The 16,881-nt window shown below is 54.4% G+C and overlaps 1 protein-coding gene across 1 annotated transcript in view; it reads right to left on the reverse strand.

Annotated features, from left to right (window-relative positions):
• Positions 1-16,881, reverse strand: part of PPM1G (protein phosphatase, Mg2+/Mn2+ dependent 1G) — a 111,932-nt gene that overhangs the window by 7,521 nt on the left and 87,530 nt on the right. The window contains exons 2-3 of the mRNA XM_075341694.1: positions 16,650-16,879; positions 16,189-16,317 (exon numbers count right to left, since the gene is read on the reverse strand). Coding sequence (XP_075197809.1) covers positions 16,189-16,317; positions 16,650-16,879 — 359 coding nt within the window. The remainder of the gene's footprint in view (positions 1-16,188; positions 16,318-16,649; positions 16,880-16,881) is intronic.

Consider the following 16,881-nt stretch of genomic DNA (forward strand, 5'->3'; position numbering starts at 1 on the left):
TGGAGCAATCGGCACGTGGAGATAAGCATCTTTGATGTCTATTGATGCTAGGAAATCTCCTTGAGACATCGAGGCAATGACGGAGCGGAGAGATTCCATCCGGAACCGCCTGGTTTTCACGTGCTTGTTGAGCAGTTTTAGGTCCAGAACAGGACGGAAAGAGCCGTCCTTTTTTGGCACCACAAACAGATTGGAGTAAAAACCTTGACCTCGTTCCTGAAGAGGAACAGGGATCACCACTCCTTCTGCCCTTAGAGAGCACACCGCCTGCAGAAGAGCATCGGCTCGGTCGGGATGTGGGGAAGTTCTGAAGAACCGAGGCGGAGGACGAGAACTGAACTCTATCCGGTACCCGTGAGACAAAATGTCTGTTACCCACCGGTCTTTGACCTGTGGCAGCCAAATGCCGCAAAAGCGGGAGAGCCTGCCACCGACCGAGGATGCGGAGAGAGGAGGCCGAAAGTCATGAGGCAGCCGGCTTGGAAGCGGTTCCTCCGGCTGCTTTCTTTGGGCGTGAGTGAGTCCGCCAGGAATCTGAGCTCCTCTGCTCCTTCTGAGTCCTTTTGGACGAGGAGAATTGGGCCCTGCCCGAACCTCGAAAGGACCGAAACCTCGACTGTCCCCTCCACTGTTGAGGTTTGCTTGATCTGGGCTGGGGTAAGGAAGAGTCCTTACCCTTGGACTGTTTAATGATTTCCGCCAATTGCTCACCAAACAGTCTGTCTTGAGATAATGGCAAACTGGTTAAGCATTTTTTGGAAGCAGAATCTGCTTTCCATTCCTTTAACCATAAGGCTCTGCGTAAAACCACAGAGTTGGCGGACGCCATTGACGTACGGCTGGTAGAGTCCAAGACCGCATTGATAGCGTAAGTCGCAAACGCAGACATTTGCGAAGTCAAGGACGCCACTTGCGGCACTGATGGACGTATGACAGAGTCCACCTGCGCCAGACCAGCTGAAATAGCTTGGAGTGCCCACACGGCTGCGAATGCTGGAGCAAAAGACGCGCCGATAGCTTCATAGACAGATTTCAACCAAAGGTCCATCTGCCTGTCAGTGGCATCTTTAAGTGAAGCCCCATCTTCCACTGCAACTATGGATCTAGCCGCAAGCCTGGAGATTGGGGGGTCCACCTTTGGACACTGGGTCCAGCGTTTGACCACGTCAGGGGGAAAGGGATAACGTGCATCCTTAAGACGTTTGGAGAAACGCTTATCAGGATAAGCATGGTGTTTCTGGACTGCTTCTCTGAAGTCAGCGTGGTCCAGGAAAGTACTCAATTTACGTTTGGGATACCTGAAATGGAATTTCTCCTGCTGTGCTGCTGCCTCCTCTGCTGAAGGGGCTGGAGGAGAAATATCCAGCAGTCTATTGATGGCCGCTATAAGATCATTCACCATGGCGTCACCATCAGGGGTATCCAGGTTGAGAGCAGTCTCAGGATTAGACTCCTGATCACCCACCTCTGTCTCATCATACAGAGAATCCTCTCGCTGAGACCCTGACCAGCGTGATGACGCCGAGGGTCTCTCCCAGCGAGCTCGCTTAGGCTGCCTGGGACTGTCGTCCGAGTCAGAGCCTTCAGCCTGTGATGCCTGGGACCCCCTTGGAGCACGGATTAGTTCCAACTGAGGGGGACCGGAGAACATTGAATCAGCAGTACCCATGGTCTGAGTGACCGGCCTGGACTGCAAAGTTTCTAGAATTTTTGTCATAGTCACAGACATCTTATCAGCAAAAACTGCAAACTCTGTCCCCGTCACCGGGGCAGGGTTCACAGGCGTCTCTGCCTGGGCCACTACTAGCATAGACTCCGGCTGACGAAGTGGCACAGGGACCGAACATTGCACACAATGGGGGTCAGTGGAACCTGCCGGTAAAGTAGCCTCACATGCGGTACAAGCAGCATAGAAAGCCTGTGCCTTGGCACCCTTGCTTTTTGCGGATGACATGCTGTTGTCTCCTCAGAGCAATATTGGGGTATAAGCCAAGAAGCGACCGTACAGTGCAATATATAGGTACAGACAAAAGTACACAAAACAACACTGTGGCACTAGTGGGGTCAGCACCTAGGTGCTGCTTACCGCCCGCTTAACAGCGGGTGTGTGGTCGCCAGAATCCCTTGTCTGGGTCTCCCAGGGCTATGTCCGTTCTCCAGCTCAGACTGCGTGCAGGAATGGCTGCCGGCGTCCTGTGAAGAGGGGCGGGCCGTGGGCGTGCTGCAGACAAAGAGCGGGAAACTGGCGTCCCACTGTGCCCAGTGAGAGGGCTGGAGTATGTAAATAAGACTCCAGCCCTCGGCGCTGACTATTGTACAGCGTCTCTCCCCTTCCCTGACTGACAGGGCTGGGGGCGGGAACGAAACGTAACTAGGCCGCAGAAGCCGGGGACTAGATTTATAAGCGCTGCCGTCGTAAAAGCACGGTCGGCGCGAAGTCCCCGGCGCACCACAAGTCTCAGCCGCGCCGCAGTCTCCATGGCGGCCGGCGCGGTAGTTCCCCACACAAACTCACTCAGCTAAGCTGCAGCGAGTATAACCCAAGCGCGCAGCGCTACTGTCCCCGGCGCACTAGAACACCCAGCAACGCTGGAGTGTGTCTGTGCCTGTCTGTACGGGGACACAGAGTACCTGTCTGTACGGGGACACAGAGTACCTGAATGTTGCAGGGCCTTGTCCCTGACGGTACCATAGCTCCGTATCCAGCAGGATCTCCGGGTCTGTGGATGGAGCCCGGCCTCAGAGTCTGGAGGCCGGTAAGATCCCACTTCACCAGAGCCCTTCAGGGGGATGGGGGAAGGAAAACAGCATGTGGGCTCCAGCCTCCGTACCCGCAATGGGTACCTCAACCTTAACAAACACCGCCGACAAAAGTGGGGTGAGAAGGGAGCATGCTGGGGGCCCTAGTATGGGCCCTCTTTTCTTCCATCCGACATAGTCAGCAGCTACTGCTGACTAAACAGTGGAGCTATGCGTGGATGTCTGACCTCCTTCGCACAAAGCATAAAACTGAGCAGCCCGTGATCCCACGGGGGGTGTATAGCCAGAAGGGGAGGGGCCTTACACTTTTTAGTGTAGTGCTTTGTGTGGCCTCCGGAGGCAGTAGCTATACACCCAATCAATCGTCTGGGTCTCCCAATGGAGCGCCGAAGAAATGACATTTTTGTGTACTCACCGTAAAATGTCTTTCTTGGAGCCTTTCATTGGGGGACACAGACAGTGGGTATTATGGTGTCTCCAGGGGAGGCGTGACACTAGATTTGCATTAGCTCCTCCCCCCACAGCATATACTCTAGCTAGGCCGGAAACTAGCTCAGTTTGGTGTAAAAGCAGTAGGAGTAGAACAACCAAAACCACAAGGGCGGGAGCAGTGTCCCCCAATGAAAGGCTCCAAGGAAGACATTTTACGGTGAGTACACAAAAATGTCCTTTCCTTTCTCGCCTTTTCATTGGGGGACACAGACATTGGGACGTCCCAAAGCAGTCCCTGGGTGGGAACTGAACTAATAACAGTGTATAACATCAGACTAAGAGCTAACTAACAACTGCAACTGCAGTGCACACGTATCAACACTGTCAACAAATCGAGCAGTGGCCACTTATAAATGGGCCACTGCCGCCTGAAGGACTTGTCTTCCAAGAGCAGCATCCGCGGAGGCATGCGTATGCACTCTGTAGAATTCTGTAAGCGTGTGCACACTGGACCAGGTAGCGGCCTTGCAAAGTTGGGCCGCCGAAGCCTGATGGCGGAGAGCCCAGGAAGCACCCACTGCTCGCGTAGAGTGGGCCCGCACAGATTGAGGGGGAACGACACCTAGTGCTTTGTAAGTTTCACAGATGGCGGTCCTGATCCATCGAGAAATCATGGATTTGGAAGCCCGGTCGCCCTTTTTGTGTCCTTCTGAGAGGACGAAAAGGGCATCGGACTTGCGCAACAGCGCTGTTCTGGATATGTAGATCCGCAGAGCCCTGACAAGATCGAGAGTGTGAAGGGCTTTTTCAAAGGAGTGGACCGGGGCCGGGCAGAAAGACGGCAACACAATGTCCTCGTTGGGGTGGAAAGAGGATACGACCTTCGGAAGGAAGGCAGGGGAAGGCCGAAGAACCGACAAGAAAGAGCTGCCAGTTCGGACACTCGCCTGATAGAGGTAATAGCGACTAAAAAGGCAACTTTCCAAGACCGTCTTTGAAGAGAGATTTCTCTCAGAGGTTCGAAGGGAGGAAGTTGAAGAACTCCCAGAACCAGATTCAGATCCCAGGGATCCAAGGGGTGGCGATAAGGAGGGACCAAATGCGCTACCCCTTGAAGGAAGGTACGGACCTGAGGGCGAGAAGCCAGCTGCTTCGGGGGGGGGGGGGGGGGGGAAGAAAAAAAAAATCGACAAGGCAGAAACTTGTCCTTTAAGGGTACTGAGAACAAGACTAGAGTCCAGACCGTCTTGCAGAAAGCAAGAATGTTAGGGATTGAAAGGTCAGGGGTGACCGACCATGACGGTCACACCAGGCAAGATAGGTCTTCCAGGTCCTGTGGTAAATGCTGGCGGAGGAAGGCTTCCGAGCATTAAAGCATAGTATGAACTACCCTGGAAGAAAATCCCGATCTGGCTAGAATCAGGGATTCAAGCGCCACGCCGTCAAATGCAGCTGTGCCGTATTCTGGTGGAATATTGGCCCTTGCGACAGAAGATCCGGGCGTTCGGGAAGACGCCAGGGAGTGTCGCTGAGAAGTTGGAGGAGTTCTGGGTACCAGGCCCTCCTGGGCCAGTCCGGGGCCACGAGGATCACCGGAATTCCCTCCGCTTTGGTTTTCTTGATTACTCTCGGAATGAGAGGAAACGGAGGGAAGATGTAGGGTAGGCGGAACTGCGACCATGGAATACTAGAGCGTCGGAGCCTAACGCTAGTGGGTCTCTCGACCGCGATATGAAGGGACGTATTTTGGCATTCATTCGAGATGCCATGAGGTCCACATCCGGGAGCCCCCAACGAAGAGTGATCTGATGGAACACTTCGTTGTGGAGGGACCATTCTCCCGCCGTTAGACCTTGCCTGCTGAGAAAGTCTGCGGCCCAGTTGTCTACCCCTGGGATATGGACAGCTGACGTGCAGAGAGCGCTCGGAAGGAGACCAGCGTCCCTGAACAGTGTGGTGGAGAAACACCGCCCCCCCAGCCTATCAGGCTGGCATCCGTCGTGAAAACCTGCCAGGGACCGGGCGGAAGGACTTCCCTTGAGATAGGGATGAGGCTTGAGTCCACCAGACGAGGGAGCTGAGCGCAGACCGAGACAGATGGACTGACCGGTCCAGGGAAGCTGTATTCTTGTCCCAGGAGGATAGAAGATCCAGCTGTAGAGGGCGCAGATGGAATTGGGCAAAGGACACGGCTTCCATGACCGCCACCATTTTGCCTAACACTCATTCCGTTCCGAAGGGATGTGTGACGGCGAGAGAGGAGGGATTGCGCAGCCCGAATCAGGGAAGGCCTCGTCCTCTGGAAGGAAAACCCGGGACTGAGCCGTGTCCATCAGCATACCTAGGAAGGTGATGCGCTGATGGGGAAAGAGGGATGACTTGTTGAAATTGACAAGCCACCCTAAACTTGACAGGGTGTCTAGGCAAATCTGCACGCTTTCTGAGCAAACGTGAGGAGAGCTCCCTTTGACCAGAAGGTCGTCCAAATAGGGAATGACCAGGATGCCTCTGGGGTGTAAAATGGACATGACGGCCGCCATGACCTTTGTGAAGACCCGAGGCGCAGTAGCTAGCCCAAAGGGAAGGGCCCTGAATTAGAAATGACGGTGTCCTACGGCAAAGCGAAGGAACCGTTGATGAGAGACACATATGGGAATGTGTAAATAGGCATCTTGAACGTCTATGGAAGCTAGGAATTCTCCAGGTTCCATGGCGGCTAGCGCTGCTCTCAGAGATTCCATTCGGAAAGTACGAATGCGTACGAATTTGTTTAGCCGTTTGAGGTCCAAGATAGGGCGGACAGAGCCATCCTTTTTGGGAACGACGAAGGGAATTTTGTTACTTACCGTAAATTCCTTTTCTTCTAGCTCTTATTGGGAGACCCAGACGATTGGGTGTATAGCACTGCCTCCGGAGGCCACACAAAGCAATTACACTAAAAAGTGTAAGGCCCCTCCCCTTCTGGCTATACACCCCCAGTGGGATCACTGGCTCACCAGTTTTAGTGCAAAAGCAAGAAGGAGGAAAGCCAATAACTGGTTTAAACAAATTCACTCCGAGTAACATCGGAGAACTGAAAACCGTTCAACATGAACAACATGTGTACCCGCAAACAAACCAAAAATCCCGAAGGACAACAGGGCGGGTGCTGGGTCTCCCAATAAGAGCTAGAAGAAAAGGAATTTACGGTAAGTAACAAAATTCCCTTCTTCTTCGGCGCTCCATTGGGAGACCCAGACGATTGGGACGTCCAAAAGCTGTCCCTGGGTGGGTAAAGAAATACCTCATGTTAGAGCTGCAAGACAGCCCTCCCCTACGGGGAGGCAACTGCCGCCTGCAGGACTCTTCTACCTAGGCTGGCGTCCACCGAAGCATAGGTATGCACCTGATAATGTTTGGTGAAAGTGTGCAGACTCGACCAGGTAGCTGCCTGGCACACCTGTTGAGCCGTAGCCTGGTGTCGCAATGCCCAGGACGCACCCACGGCTCTGGTAGAATGGGCCTTTAGCCCTGATGGAACCTGAAGCCCCGCAGAACGGTAGGCTTCAAGAATTGGTTCTTTGATCCATCGAGCCAGGGTGGCCTTAGAAGCCTGCGACCCCTTGCGCTTACCAGCGACAAGGACAAAGAGTGCATCCGAACGGCGCAGGGGCGCTGTGCGGGAAATGTAGATTCTGAGTGCTCTCACCAGATCTAACAAATGTAAATCCTTCTCATACCGATGAACTGCATGAGGACAAAACGAAGGCAAAGAGATATCCTGATTAAGATGAAAAGAGGATACCACCTTCGGGAGAAACTCCTGAATGGGGCGCAGCACTACCTTGTCCTGGTGGAAGACCAGGAAGGGAGCCTTGGAAGACAACGCTGCTAGCTCAGACACTCTCCGAAGAGATGTGATCGCTACCAGAAAAACCACTTTCTGTGATAGTCTAGAAAGTGAAACCTCCTTCAGAGGCTCGAAGGGCGGCTTCTGGAGGGCAACTAGTACCCTGTTCAGATCCCATGGATCTAACGGCCGCTTGTACGGGGGAACTATATGGCAAACCCCCTGTAGGAACGTGCGCACCTTAGGAAGTCGTGCTAGACGCTTCTGAAAAAAGACGGATAGCGCCGAGACTTGCCCTTTAAGGGAGCCGAGCGACAAACCTTTTTCTAACCCCGATTGCAGGAAGGAAAGAAAGGTGGGTAATGCAAATGGCCAGGGAGACACTCTCTGAGCAGAGCACCAGGATAAGAATATCCTCCACGTTCTGTGGTAGATCTTAGCAGACGTGGGCTTCCTAGCCTGTCTCATGGTGGCAACGACCCCTTGGGATAAGCCTGAAGACGCTAGGATCCAGGACTCAATGGCCACGCAGTCAGGTTGAGGGCCGCAGAATTCCGATGGAAAAACGGCCCTTGGGACAGTAAGTCTGGTCGGTCTGGTAGTGCCCACGGTTGGCCGACCGTGAGATGCCACAGATCCGGATACCACGCCCTCCTCGGCCAGTCTGGAGCGACGAGTATGACGCGGCTGCATTCGGATCTGATCTTGCGTAGCACTCTGGGCAAGAGTGCCAGAGGTGGAAACACATAAGGGAGCCGGAACTGCGACCAATCTTGCACTAGGGCGTCTGCCGCCAGCGCTCTTTGATCGCGAGACCGTGCCATGAATGTTGGGACCTTGTTGTTGTGCCGGGACGCCATTAGATCGACGTCCGGCCTTCCCCATCGGTGACAGATTTCCTGAAACACGTCCGGGTGAAGGGACCATTCCCCTGCGTCCATGCCCTGGCGACTGAGGAAGTCTGCTTCCCAGTTTTCTACGCCGGGGATGTGAACTGCGGATATGGTGGAGGCCGTGGCTTCCACCCACATCATAATGCGCCGGACTTCCTGGAAGGCTTGCCGACTGCGAGTCCCTCCTTGGTGATTGATGTATGCCACCGCTGTGGAGTTGTCCGATTGAATTCGGATCTGCTTCCCTTCCAGCCACTGCTGGAAGGCTAGTAGGGCAAGAAACACTGCTCTGATTTCCAGAACATTGATCTGAAGGCTGGACTCCTGCTGAGTCCACGTACCCTGAGCCCTGTGGTGGAGAAACACTGCTCCCCACCCTGACAGACTCGCGTCTGTCGTGACCACCGCCCAGGACGGTGGTAGGAAGGATCTTCCCTGTGATAATGAGGTGGGAAGAAGCCACCACTGCAGAGAGTCCTTGGCCGTCTGGGAAAGGGAGACTTTCCTGTCCAGGGATGTCGACTTCCCGTCCCATTGGCGGAGAATGTCCCATTGAAGTGGACGCAGATGAAACTGCGCAAACGGAACCGCCTCTATTGCCGCCACCATCTTCCCGAGGAAGTGCATGAGGCGTCTTAAGGAGTGCGACTGACCTTGAAGGAGAGCCTGCACCCCTGTCTGTAGTGACCGCTGCTTGCTCAGCGGAAGCTTCACTATCGCTGAGAGAGTATGAAACTCCATGCCAAGATACGTTAGTGATTGGGTCGGTGACAGATTTGACTTTGGGAAGTTGATGATCCACCCGAACGCCTGGAGAGTCTCCAGTGCAAAATTCAGGCTGAGTTGGCATGCCTCCTGAGAGGGTGCCTTGACCAGTAGATCGTCCAAGTAAGGGATCACAGAGTGTCCGTGAGAGTGCAAGACTGCTACCACTGCTGCCATGATCTTGGTGAACACCCGGGGGGCTGTCGCCAGACCAAATGGCAGGGCCACGAACTGAAGATGTTCGTCTCCTATCACGAAGCGCAGAAAGCGTTGGTGCTCCGTAGCAATCGGCACGTGGAGATAAGCATCTTTGATGTCTATTGATGCTAGGAAATCTCCTTGGGACATTGAGGCAATGACTGAGCGGAGGGATTCCATCCGGAACCGCCTGGCGTTCACATGCTTGTTGAGCAGTTTTAGGTCCAGAACAGGACGGAAGGAGCCGTCCTTTTTTGGAACCACAAAGAGATTGGAGTAAAATCCTCGCCCCCGTTCCAGAGGGGGAACAGGGATCACGACTCCTTCTGCTCTTAGAGAGTCCACCGCCTGCAGCAGGGCATCTGCTCGGTTGGGGTGTGGGGAGGTTCTGAAGAACCGAAGTGGAGGCCGAGAACTGAACTCGATTCTGTACCCGCGAGACAAAATGTCTGTTACCCACCGGTCTTTGACCTGTGACAGCCAAATGTCGCAAAAGCGGGAGAGCCTGCCACCGACCGAGGATGCGGAGGGAGGAGGCCGAAAGTCATGAGGTAGCCGCCTTGGAAGCGGTTCCTCCATTTGCTTTCCTGGGGCGAGAGTGAGCCCGCCAGGAATCTGAGCTCCCTTGTCCTTTCTGAGTCCCTTTGGACGAGGAGAATTGGGGTTTGCCCGAGCCTCGAAAGGACCGAAACCTCGACTGCCACTTTTTCTGTTGAGGTTTACTTGCTCTGGGCTGTGGCAAGGAAGAGTCCTTACCCTTGGACTGTTTTATGATTTCAGCCAATGGCTCACCAAACAGTCTGTCCCTAGATAATGGCAAGCTGGTTAAACATTTTTTGGAACCAGCATCTGCTTTCCAGTCCTTTAACCATAAGGCTCTGTGCAAAACCACAGAATTGGCGGCCGCCATAGCGGTACGGCTCGTAGATTCTAGGACAGCATTGATAGCATAGGTCGCAAACGCAGACATTTGCGAGGTTAGGGACGCCACCTGCGGCACTGCTGGATGCATGATAGCATCCACCTGTGCTAAACCAGCTGAAATAGCTTGTAGTGCCCACACGGCCGCGAATGCTGGAGCAAAGGACGCGCCGATAGCTTCATAGACAGATTTCAACCAAAGGTCCATCTGTCGGTCGTTGGCATCTTTAAGTGAAGCGCCATCCTCTACTGCGACTATGGATCTAGCCGCAAGCTTGGAAATTGGGGGATCCACCTTTGGGCACTGGGTCCAGCGTTTGGCCACTTCAGCGGGAAAAGGATAACGGGTATCCTTAGAACGCTTAGAGAAACGCTTGTCTGGATGAGCGTCGTGCTTCTGGATTGATTCTCTGAAGTCAGAGTGGTCCAAAAAAGCACTTAATTTACGCTTGGGATACAGGAAATGGAACTTCTCCTGCTGTGCCGCTGCCTCCTCTGCAGAAGGGGCTGGGGGAGAAATATCCAACAGCCTATTAATCGCCGATATCAGGTCATTAACCATGGCGTCACCATCAGGGGCATCCAGATTGAGAGGGGCCTCAGGATTAGAATCCTGATCACCGTCCTCAGTCTCATCACAGAGAGACTCTTCTCGCTGAGACCCTGAGCAGTGTGATGACGTGGAGGGTCTTTCCCAGCGAGCTCGCTTAGGCTGGCTGGGACTGTCATCTGAGTCAGAGACTTCAGCTTGTGATGCTTGAGACCCCCTTGAAGTACGGACTAGTTCCAACTGAGGGGGACCGGAGAGCATAGCCACAGCAGTGTCCATGGTCTGAGGAACTGGCCTGGCCTGCAAGGTCTCCAGGATTTTTGTCATAGTCACAGACATTTTATCAGCAAACACTGCAAAGTCTGTCCCCGTCACCGGGGCAGGGTTCACAGGCGTCTCTGCCTGGGCTACCACCACCATAGGCTCTGGCTGACGAAGTGCCACTGGGACTGAACATTGCACACAATGTGAATCATTGGAGCCTGCCGGTAGATCAGCCCCACATGCAGTACAAACAGTGTACACAGCCCGTGCCTTGGCAGCCTTGCGTTTTGCGGATGACATGTTGCTGTCTCCTCAGAGCAGTACAGGGTGTCCAGCCAAGAAGCGACCTTACAGTGCAAATATATATATATATATATATATATATATATATATATGGTACCAAGAAAAAAGTACACTAATATATCACTGAGGCACTAGTGGGGCCAGCACTACTGTGCAGCTTACCACCCGCTTAGGAGCGGTGTGTGGTCGCCAGAAATCCCTCTAGTCTGGGTCTCCCAGAGCCTGCTGCCTCTCCCCAGCCAGATCGCATGTGTAATGGCTGCCGGCGTCCTTGTGGAGAGGGGGGGCGGGCCCTGGGCGTACACCGACGAAGAGCGGGAAGTCTGCTTCCCCTTGTGCCTAGTGAGAGGGCTGGAGCATGTAAATAAGGCTCCAGCCCTCGGCGCTGCCATTGAGCAGCGTCTCTCCCCTACCCTGATTGACAGGGTGGGGGCGGGAACGAAGCGGCGCTAGGCCGCAGAAGCCGGGGGCTAAAGTTAAAAGCGCCGCCGCCGTAAAAGCGCGGTCGGCGCAAAGCCCCCGGCGCACCACAAGTCGCAGCTGCGCCGCCGCTCCAGGAGCGGTCGGCGCAGTAGTTCCCAACACACAACGTCACTCAGCAAAGCTGCAGTGACCTAACCCCCAGCGTACAGCGCCACTGTCCCCGGCGCACTACAACGCTCAGCAAGCCCTGAGCGTGTCCGTGCCTGCTGGGGACACAGAGTACCTGAAAGTTGCAGGGCCTTGTCCCTGAACGGCACTCCCGCTCCCAATCCAGCAGGTTCTATGGGTCTGTGGATGGAGCCCGGCCCCAGGGCTTGGGGGCCGGCAAGATCCCACTTCCACAGAGCCCTCCAGGGGATGTGGAAGGAAAACAGCATGTGGGCTCCAGCCTCTGTACCAGCAATAGGTACCTCAACCTTACAAGCACCAACCGCGGGTGAGAAGGGAGCATGCTGGGGGCCCTATATGGGCCCTCTTTTCTTCCATCCGATAGAGCCAGCAGCTACTGCTGACTACAAACAGTGGAGCTATGCATGGATGTCTGACCTTCGCACAAAGCCGAAAACTGGTGAGCCAGTGATCCCACTGGGGGTGTATAGCCAGAAGGGGAGGGGCCTTACACTTTTTAGTGTAATTGCTTTGTGTGGCCTCCGGAGGCAGTGCTATACACCCAATCGTCTGGGTCTCCCAATAGAGCGCCGAAGAAAAAAAGGTTTGAATAGAAACCTTTGCCGCGCTGTTCCAGGGGCACTGGAATGATAACGTTTGCCTTTTGTAAAGAAGCTATGGCCTGAAGTAAGGCCTGGTTTTGAGTCTTGGACTTTGGGAGACGAGAACGCAGAAACCTGGTGGCCTGCAGGGAATGGAAATCGATCTTGTAACCTGAGGTGACGATTTCTCGAACCCAGGCATCGTGAGTGTGTTCTAGCCAGATATCCCGGAAAAGCAGAAGCCGCCCTCCCACAGGAGTCGGATCTGCGGGATACCTGGCGTCATGCTGAGGGGGCCTGTACAGATCGAGGTCCCTTGGATTTGGACTGCTTGGAGTCGCCAAGAAGAGCCCCTTGAGGGACCGGATCCTTGATCTGAGCGTTGGGACGGTCCTTGGGCCAATGGCTTTTGGGGAGCCGGCCGAAAAGACCGCCTGCGCCAGGAAGATTTTTTGAGATTTCTGGCTACAGGCCGCTTTTGTGGTAGAATGGTACTTTTACCACCAGTCGCCTCAGATATGAGCTTGTCCAGGGATTCACCAAATAGACGAAGACCCTGGAAGGGAAGTGTGGACAGGGACTTCTTGGAGGCACTGTCCGCATTCCAGATTTTTAGCCACAGAATCCTGCAGGCGAAGACAACATTGGCTGCCGTTAGGGCTGACCAGCTGGCTGCATCTAGACAGCCGTGAAGAAGATAATTAGAGGCGAGAGAGAACAAATCAAGAATCTCAAGAGCCTCCGGAGGAATATTGCAAGGGCGGAGAAACTTGCGCAAGTTCCTACTCCACACGCTCATAGCTCTAGCCACCCATGTTATGGCAAACAGGGGGCGTAGAGAGGAGCCCGAAGCCTGAAAAATAGATTTGACCGCAGCATCAACTGCTCGGTCAGACGAGTCCTTAAGAGACGCGTTGTCTGAAACAGACATAACCGTGTGTTTAGCCAGTCCGGATACTGGCGGATCCACCACGGGGGGTACCGACCAGGGCTTAACCATTTCCTGAAAAATCGGATCATGGGCAAGGACTTAGGTGGCTTCTTGGCTCGCTTGATTGCTGACTGAGAAGTCGGGTCCGAGGGCTGATCAGAAATCGACAGTGATTGACAGCCGCTATCAGAGTGTCTTCCATATGCCTAGACTCAGAAGGGACATCTGAATCAGAGTCAGAGTCTCGGGAATCGTGACTACTAAAGGTCACGGAGTCTGAGTCAGACTGACCATCGTGTGAGTCAGACGAGGCGGAGCGGACGCAATGGCGCCTTTTGGAGACAGCCTTTTTACGTACTGGGAATGATATACCAGACGAAGGCGGGTTCCCCTTAAGGAGCTGAGCCGGGGGGAGGCTGTGGGAGCCTGTGGAAGGCTGAGATATCTGAGCGGCCAGGTCATCTAACCTTTTAGACATCAGAAGAGCCCATGCAGGGATAGCCTCCTCAGATGGGGGTGCTGCCTGAATGGCGGCCGGGGCCAAACCCACAGATTGCACGACCCCCTGGTCCGGCAATGCCTGTTGTGACATTGTAGTAGGGGCATCGCAGCCCCGGCAGAGTGGATAGCTTCGACCATTGGGAAACGAGCTTCCACAGGTGGTGCAAGCATAGTACAGGTCCATAGAGGATGCCTGGGAAGCTTTATCACCCATGCGGTTACACATGTCAGCAACAAACGTACAATTATACTGTGAGCCTTTAGCAGTATTACACTACTGTGGACGAGGAGCTAGTAGCAGTATTAGAAAGGGACTGCTATGCAGAGCTGGTATATACCAATAGTAAAGTGGCATTACACTGCCAAACAGTCAGTATATATCTGCAAGCACAGCTAGTATATACCGCTGAAAGCTGATAGACACCGCCAGCCAGCAGACACACACCGCTAGGAAGACAGCGATATACCACTGAGCAGAGCGGTATATAGTGCTGCAGAGTTGCAGAGCCAAGGAGGTGATCTCACCCGTGTCTGCTCCCCACATGTAATGGCGGCCAGTGTTCTCTGGCAGCATGGAGGGGAGAGACGGCCCACTAGAGGGAGCGGCTTGTGGAGCAGTGGAGGGGGCGTTGCTAAACATGCAGGCCGACGCCGGGAGCTAAATTAATGATGCTTCCCCGGGATCACGGCCTGCATCGCCCCACCGGCGCGCCATCTCAGGCGGCGATCTGAATGCAGGGGACTGACTCGTCGTCTCCCTACCTGACCTTGCTCCGTCTGAAGACGCGTCGGTCCTGGGATGCGGGGATCTCGGGGACGCATCTTCGGCTCAAGGCTAGCAGGTACTCGGCTCTGCTAGCCCTCTGGAGCTACCTCTATGAGGTGCTTCCAGGGAGCCTGGAGGGGTACGCAGACCCGACCACTTGGGCGCGACGGAAGACTGACGGCTTTTGCACGTCAGGTTTCCTCTGCCCGTACACGGGGGGGGGGCCTCCCTGCTGACACTAGGAAAAACTGAGCTAGTTTCCTGCCTAGCTGGGGTATATGCTGTGGGGGGAGGAGCTAACGCTTTTGCAAATCTAGTGTCAAGCCTCCCCTGGAGACACCATATAACCCAATGTCTGTGTCCCCCAATGAAAAGGCGAGAAAGGAATATTTGTCTACAGATGAAGACTATTACGCTTCCTTTGTTTTTCTCTTCCTTACAAACACATCTGGGGTTTTTTTCCCCCCTCTTAAATTATTCTTTGTTGACATACCCCACGGGAGATTGATTTGGGGCACTAATATGTCCAGCCATTTTCCAACCATCTTTAGATACTATTCACACTCGCACTTGTCTGAACAGGAATCTATCAGCTCTCCTCTCCTACCACTGTCAGCTCTGAGCTCCTGGTCTCACCTCCTGCAGGAGTCGGTGTGGGGAGGGCGGTGCAGCGGAGGTTACCTGTGTCACATTACAGACCCTTCTATCAGCTCTGTACCTCTCCTACCACTGTCAGCTCTGAGCTCCTTGTCTCACCTCCTGCAGGAGTCGGTGTGGGGAGGGTGGTGCAGTGGAGGTTACCTGTGTCACATTACAGACCATTCTACCACTGTCAGCTCTGAGCTCCTGGTCTCACCTCCTGCAGGAGTCGGTGTGGGGAGGGCGGTGCAGCGGAGGTTACCTGTGTCACATTACAGACCATTCTACCACTGTCAGCTCTGAGCTCCTGGTCTCACCTCCTGCAGGAGTCGGTGTGGGGAGGGCGGTGCAGCGGAGGTTACCTGTGTCACATTACAGACCATTCTATCAGCTCTGTACCTCTCCTACCACTGTCAGCTCTGAGCTCCTGGTCTCACCTCCTGCAGGAGTCGGTGTGGGGAGGGTGGTGCAGCGGAGGTTACCTGTGTCACATTACAGACCATTCTACCACTGTCAGCTCTGAGCTCCTGGTCTCACCTCCTGCAGGAGTCGGTGTGGGGAGGGTGGTGCAGCGGAGGTTACCTGTGTCACATTACAGACCATTCTATCAGCTCTCCTCTCCTACCACTCTTAGCTCTGAGCTCCTGGTCTCACCTCCTGCAGGAGTCAGTGCGAGGAGGGCGGTGCGGAGGAGGTTACCTGTGTCACATTACAGACCATTCTATCAGCTCTCCTCTCCTACCACTGTCAGCTCTGAGCTCCTGGTCTCACCTCCTGCGTCCTCAGATATCACACTGAGAATCTGCTCTATGGAGGGGGCATGGTCTTTCTCCTGAGCGTTGCTGCCTGTTTAAAATTGTTCAATGTCATAGAGAAGAAGTCCACACCCCAGTGAAAACTACTAGATTGTTACATCCAAAAGGGTGTAACGCAATAGATGCCAAATACTTTGATGGCGGATTTCTCCGCAACAAAGAGGTGAACCCCCCCCCAAAATAAGTCTTACACTCCGCTGCAGTCACCATTACATCTGGTGTCCAAAGAAGCATTTGGTAAAGCGTACCAAATCCAACTAATAGGTGATAAACCCTCAGATCCCCCAGTGATCCCCAGGTCTCCGTTCCCCCAGTAGTAAGGTAGGTGTGTGTGTGTGTGTGTGTGTGTGTGTGTGTGTGTGTGTGTGTGTGTGTGTGTGTGTGTGTATGTAGTGTGACTTAGCTTGGGTGTACCAGTGGGGACTGACCTCCTCCTTCCCATCCATGCCTGGCAGCATCTCCTCTTCTTCATCCTCTTCCTCCTCCACATCCTCGCTGTCATCCTCCTCTTCCTCGTTCTCCGCCTCCTCGCTGCTGTAATCCTCCTCGCTGCACTCCTGAGAGACAAGAAAGGTCCAGGTAAAAAGCCGGGTAAAGCCCTGGGAGCCCCGGTTCATAATGGCGGAAACCGTGCAGCATGACAGGCCGGGAGCCTCCATACCTGGTCAGAAGTGACCAGGCAGCAGCTCCGTCCTCCCTCAGAGCACTACAACCTCCACCACCCATCAATGTGCAGCTTGGCCTGAGGGGCTGCAGTGGTCAGCGCTGATGGTCGTGTTCCAGTCGTGTCCCTGGGGACGTGCTGAATGTCCCCCACATCCCAGTCTCCTGACCAGAGAACCAGGCAGGACGCACTACAAATCCCAGCACCTCATGCCTTCAGCCTCACCTCACTTTCGTCCTCCTCATCCTCAGCCTCAGACTCTTCACTGTCTTCAAAATACTTGGATTTGTCTGTAGATTGAGGCTGATCGGGGCAGGAGGAGCAGGAAGGGCCGGCCTCACCAGTGGTGGAGGAGGACACGGTCTCGCTGGCGGCCTGGGTGTGGGAGGAGCTTCCTGAGCCGCTGCCCCCTTCATCCGATGAGGAGATGGCGGCTGCGGGGGTCTCTTTCTCGCCG

The sequence above is a fragment of the Anomaloglossus baeobatrachus genome, chromosome 3 (genome assembly GCF_048569485.1).
Source record: "Anomaloglossus baeobatrachus isolate aAnoBae1 chromosome 3, aAnoBae1.hap1, whole genome shotgun sequence".
In the NCBI taxonomy this organism is placed as follows: Eukaryota; Metazoa; Chordata; class Amphibia; order Anura; family Aromobatidae; genus Anomaloglossus; species Anomaloglossus baeobatrachus.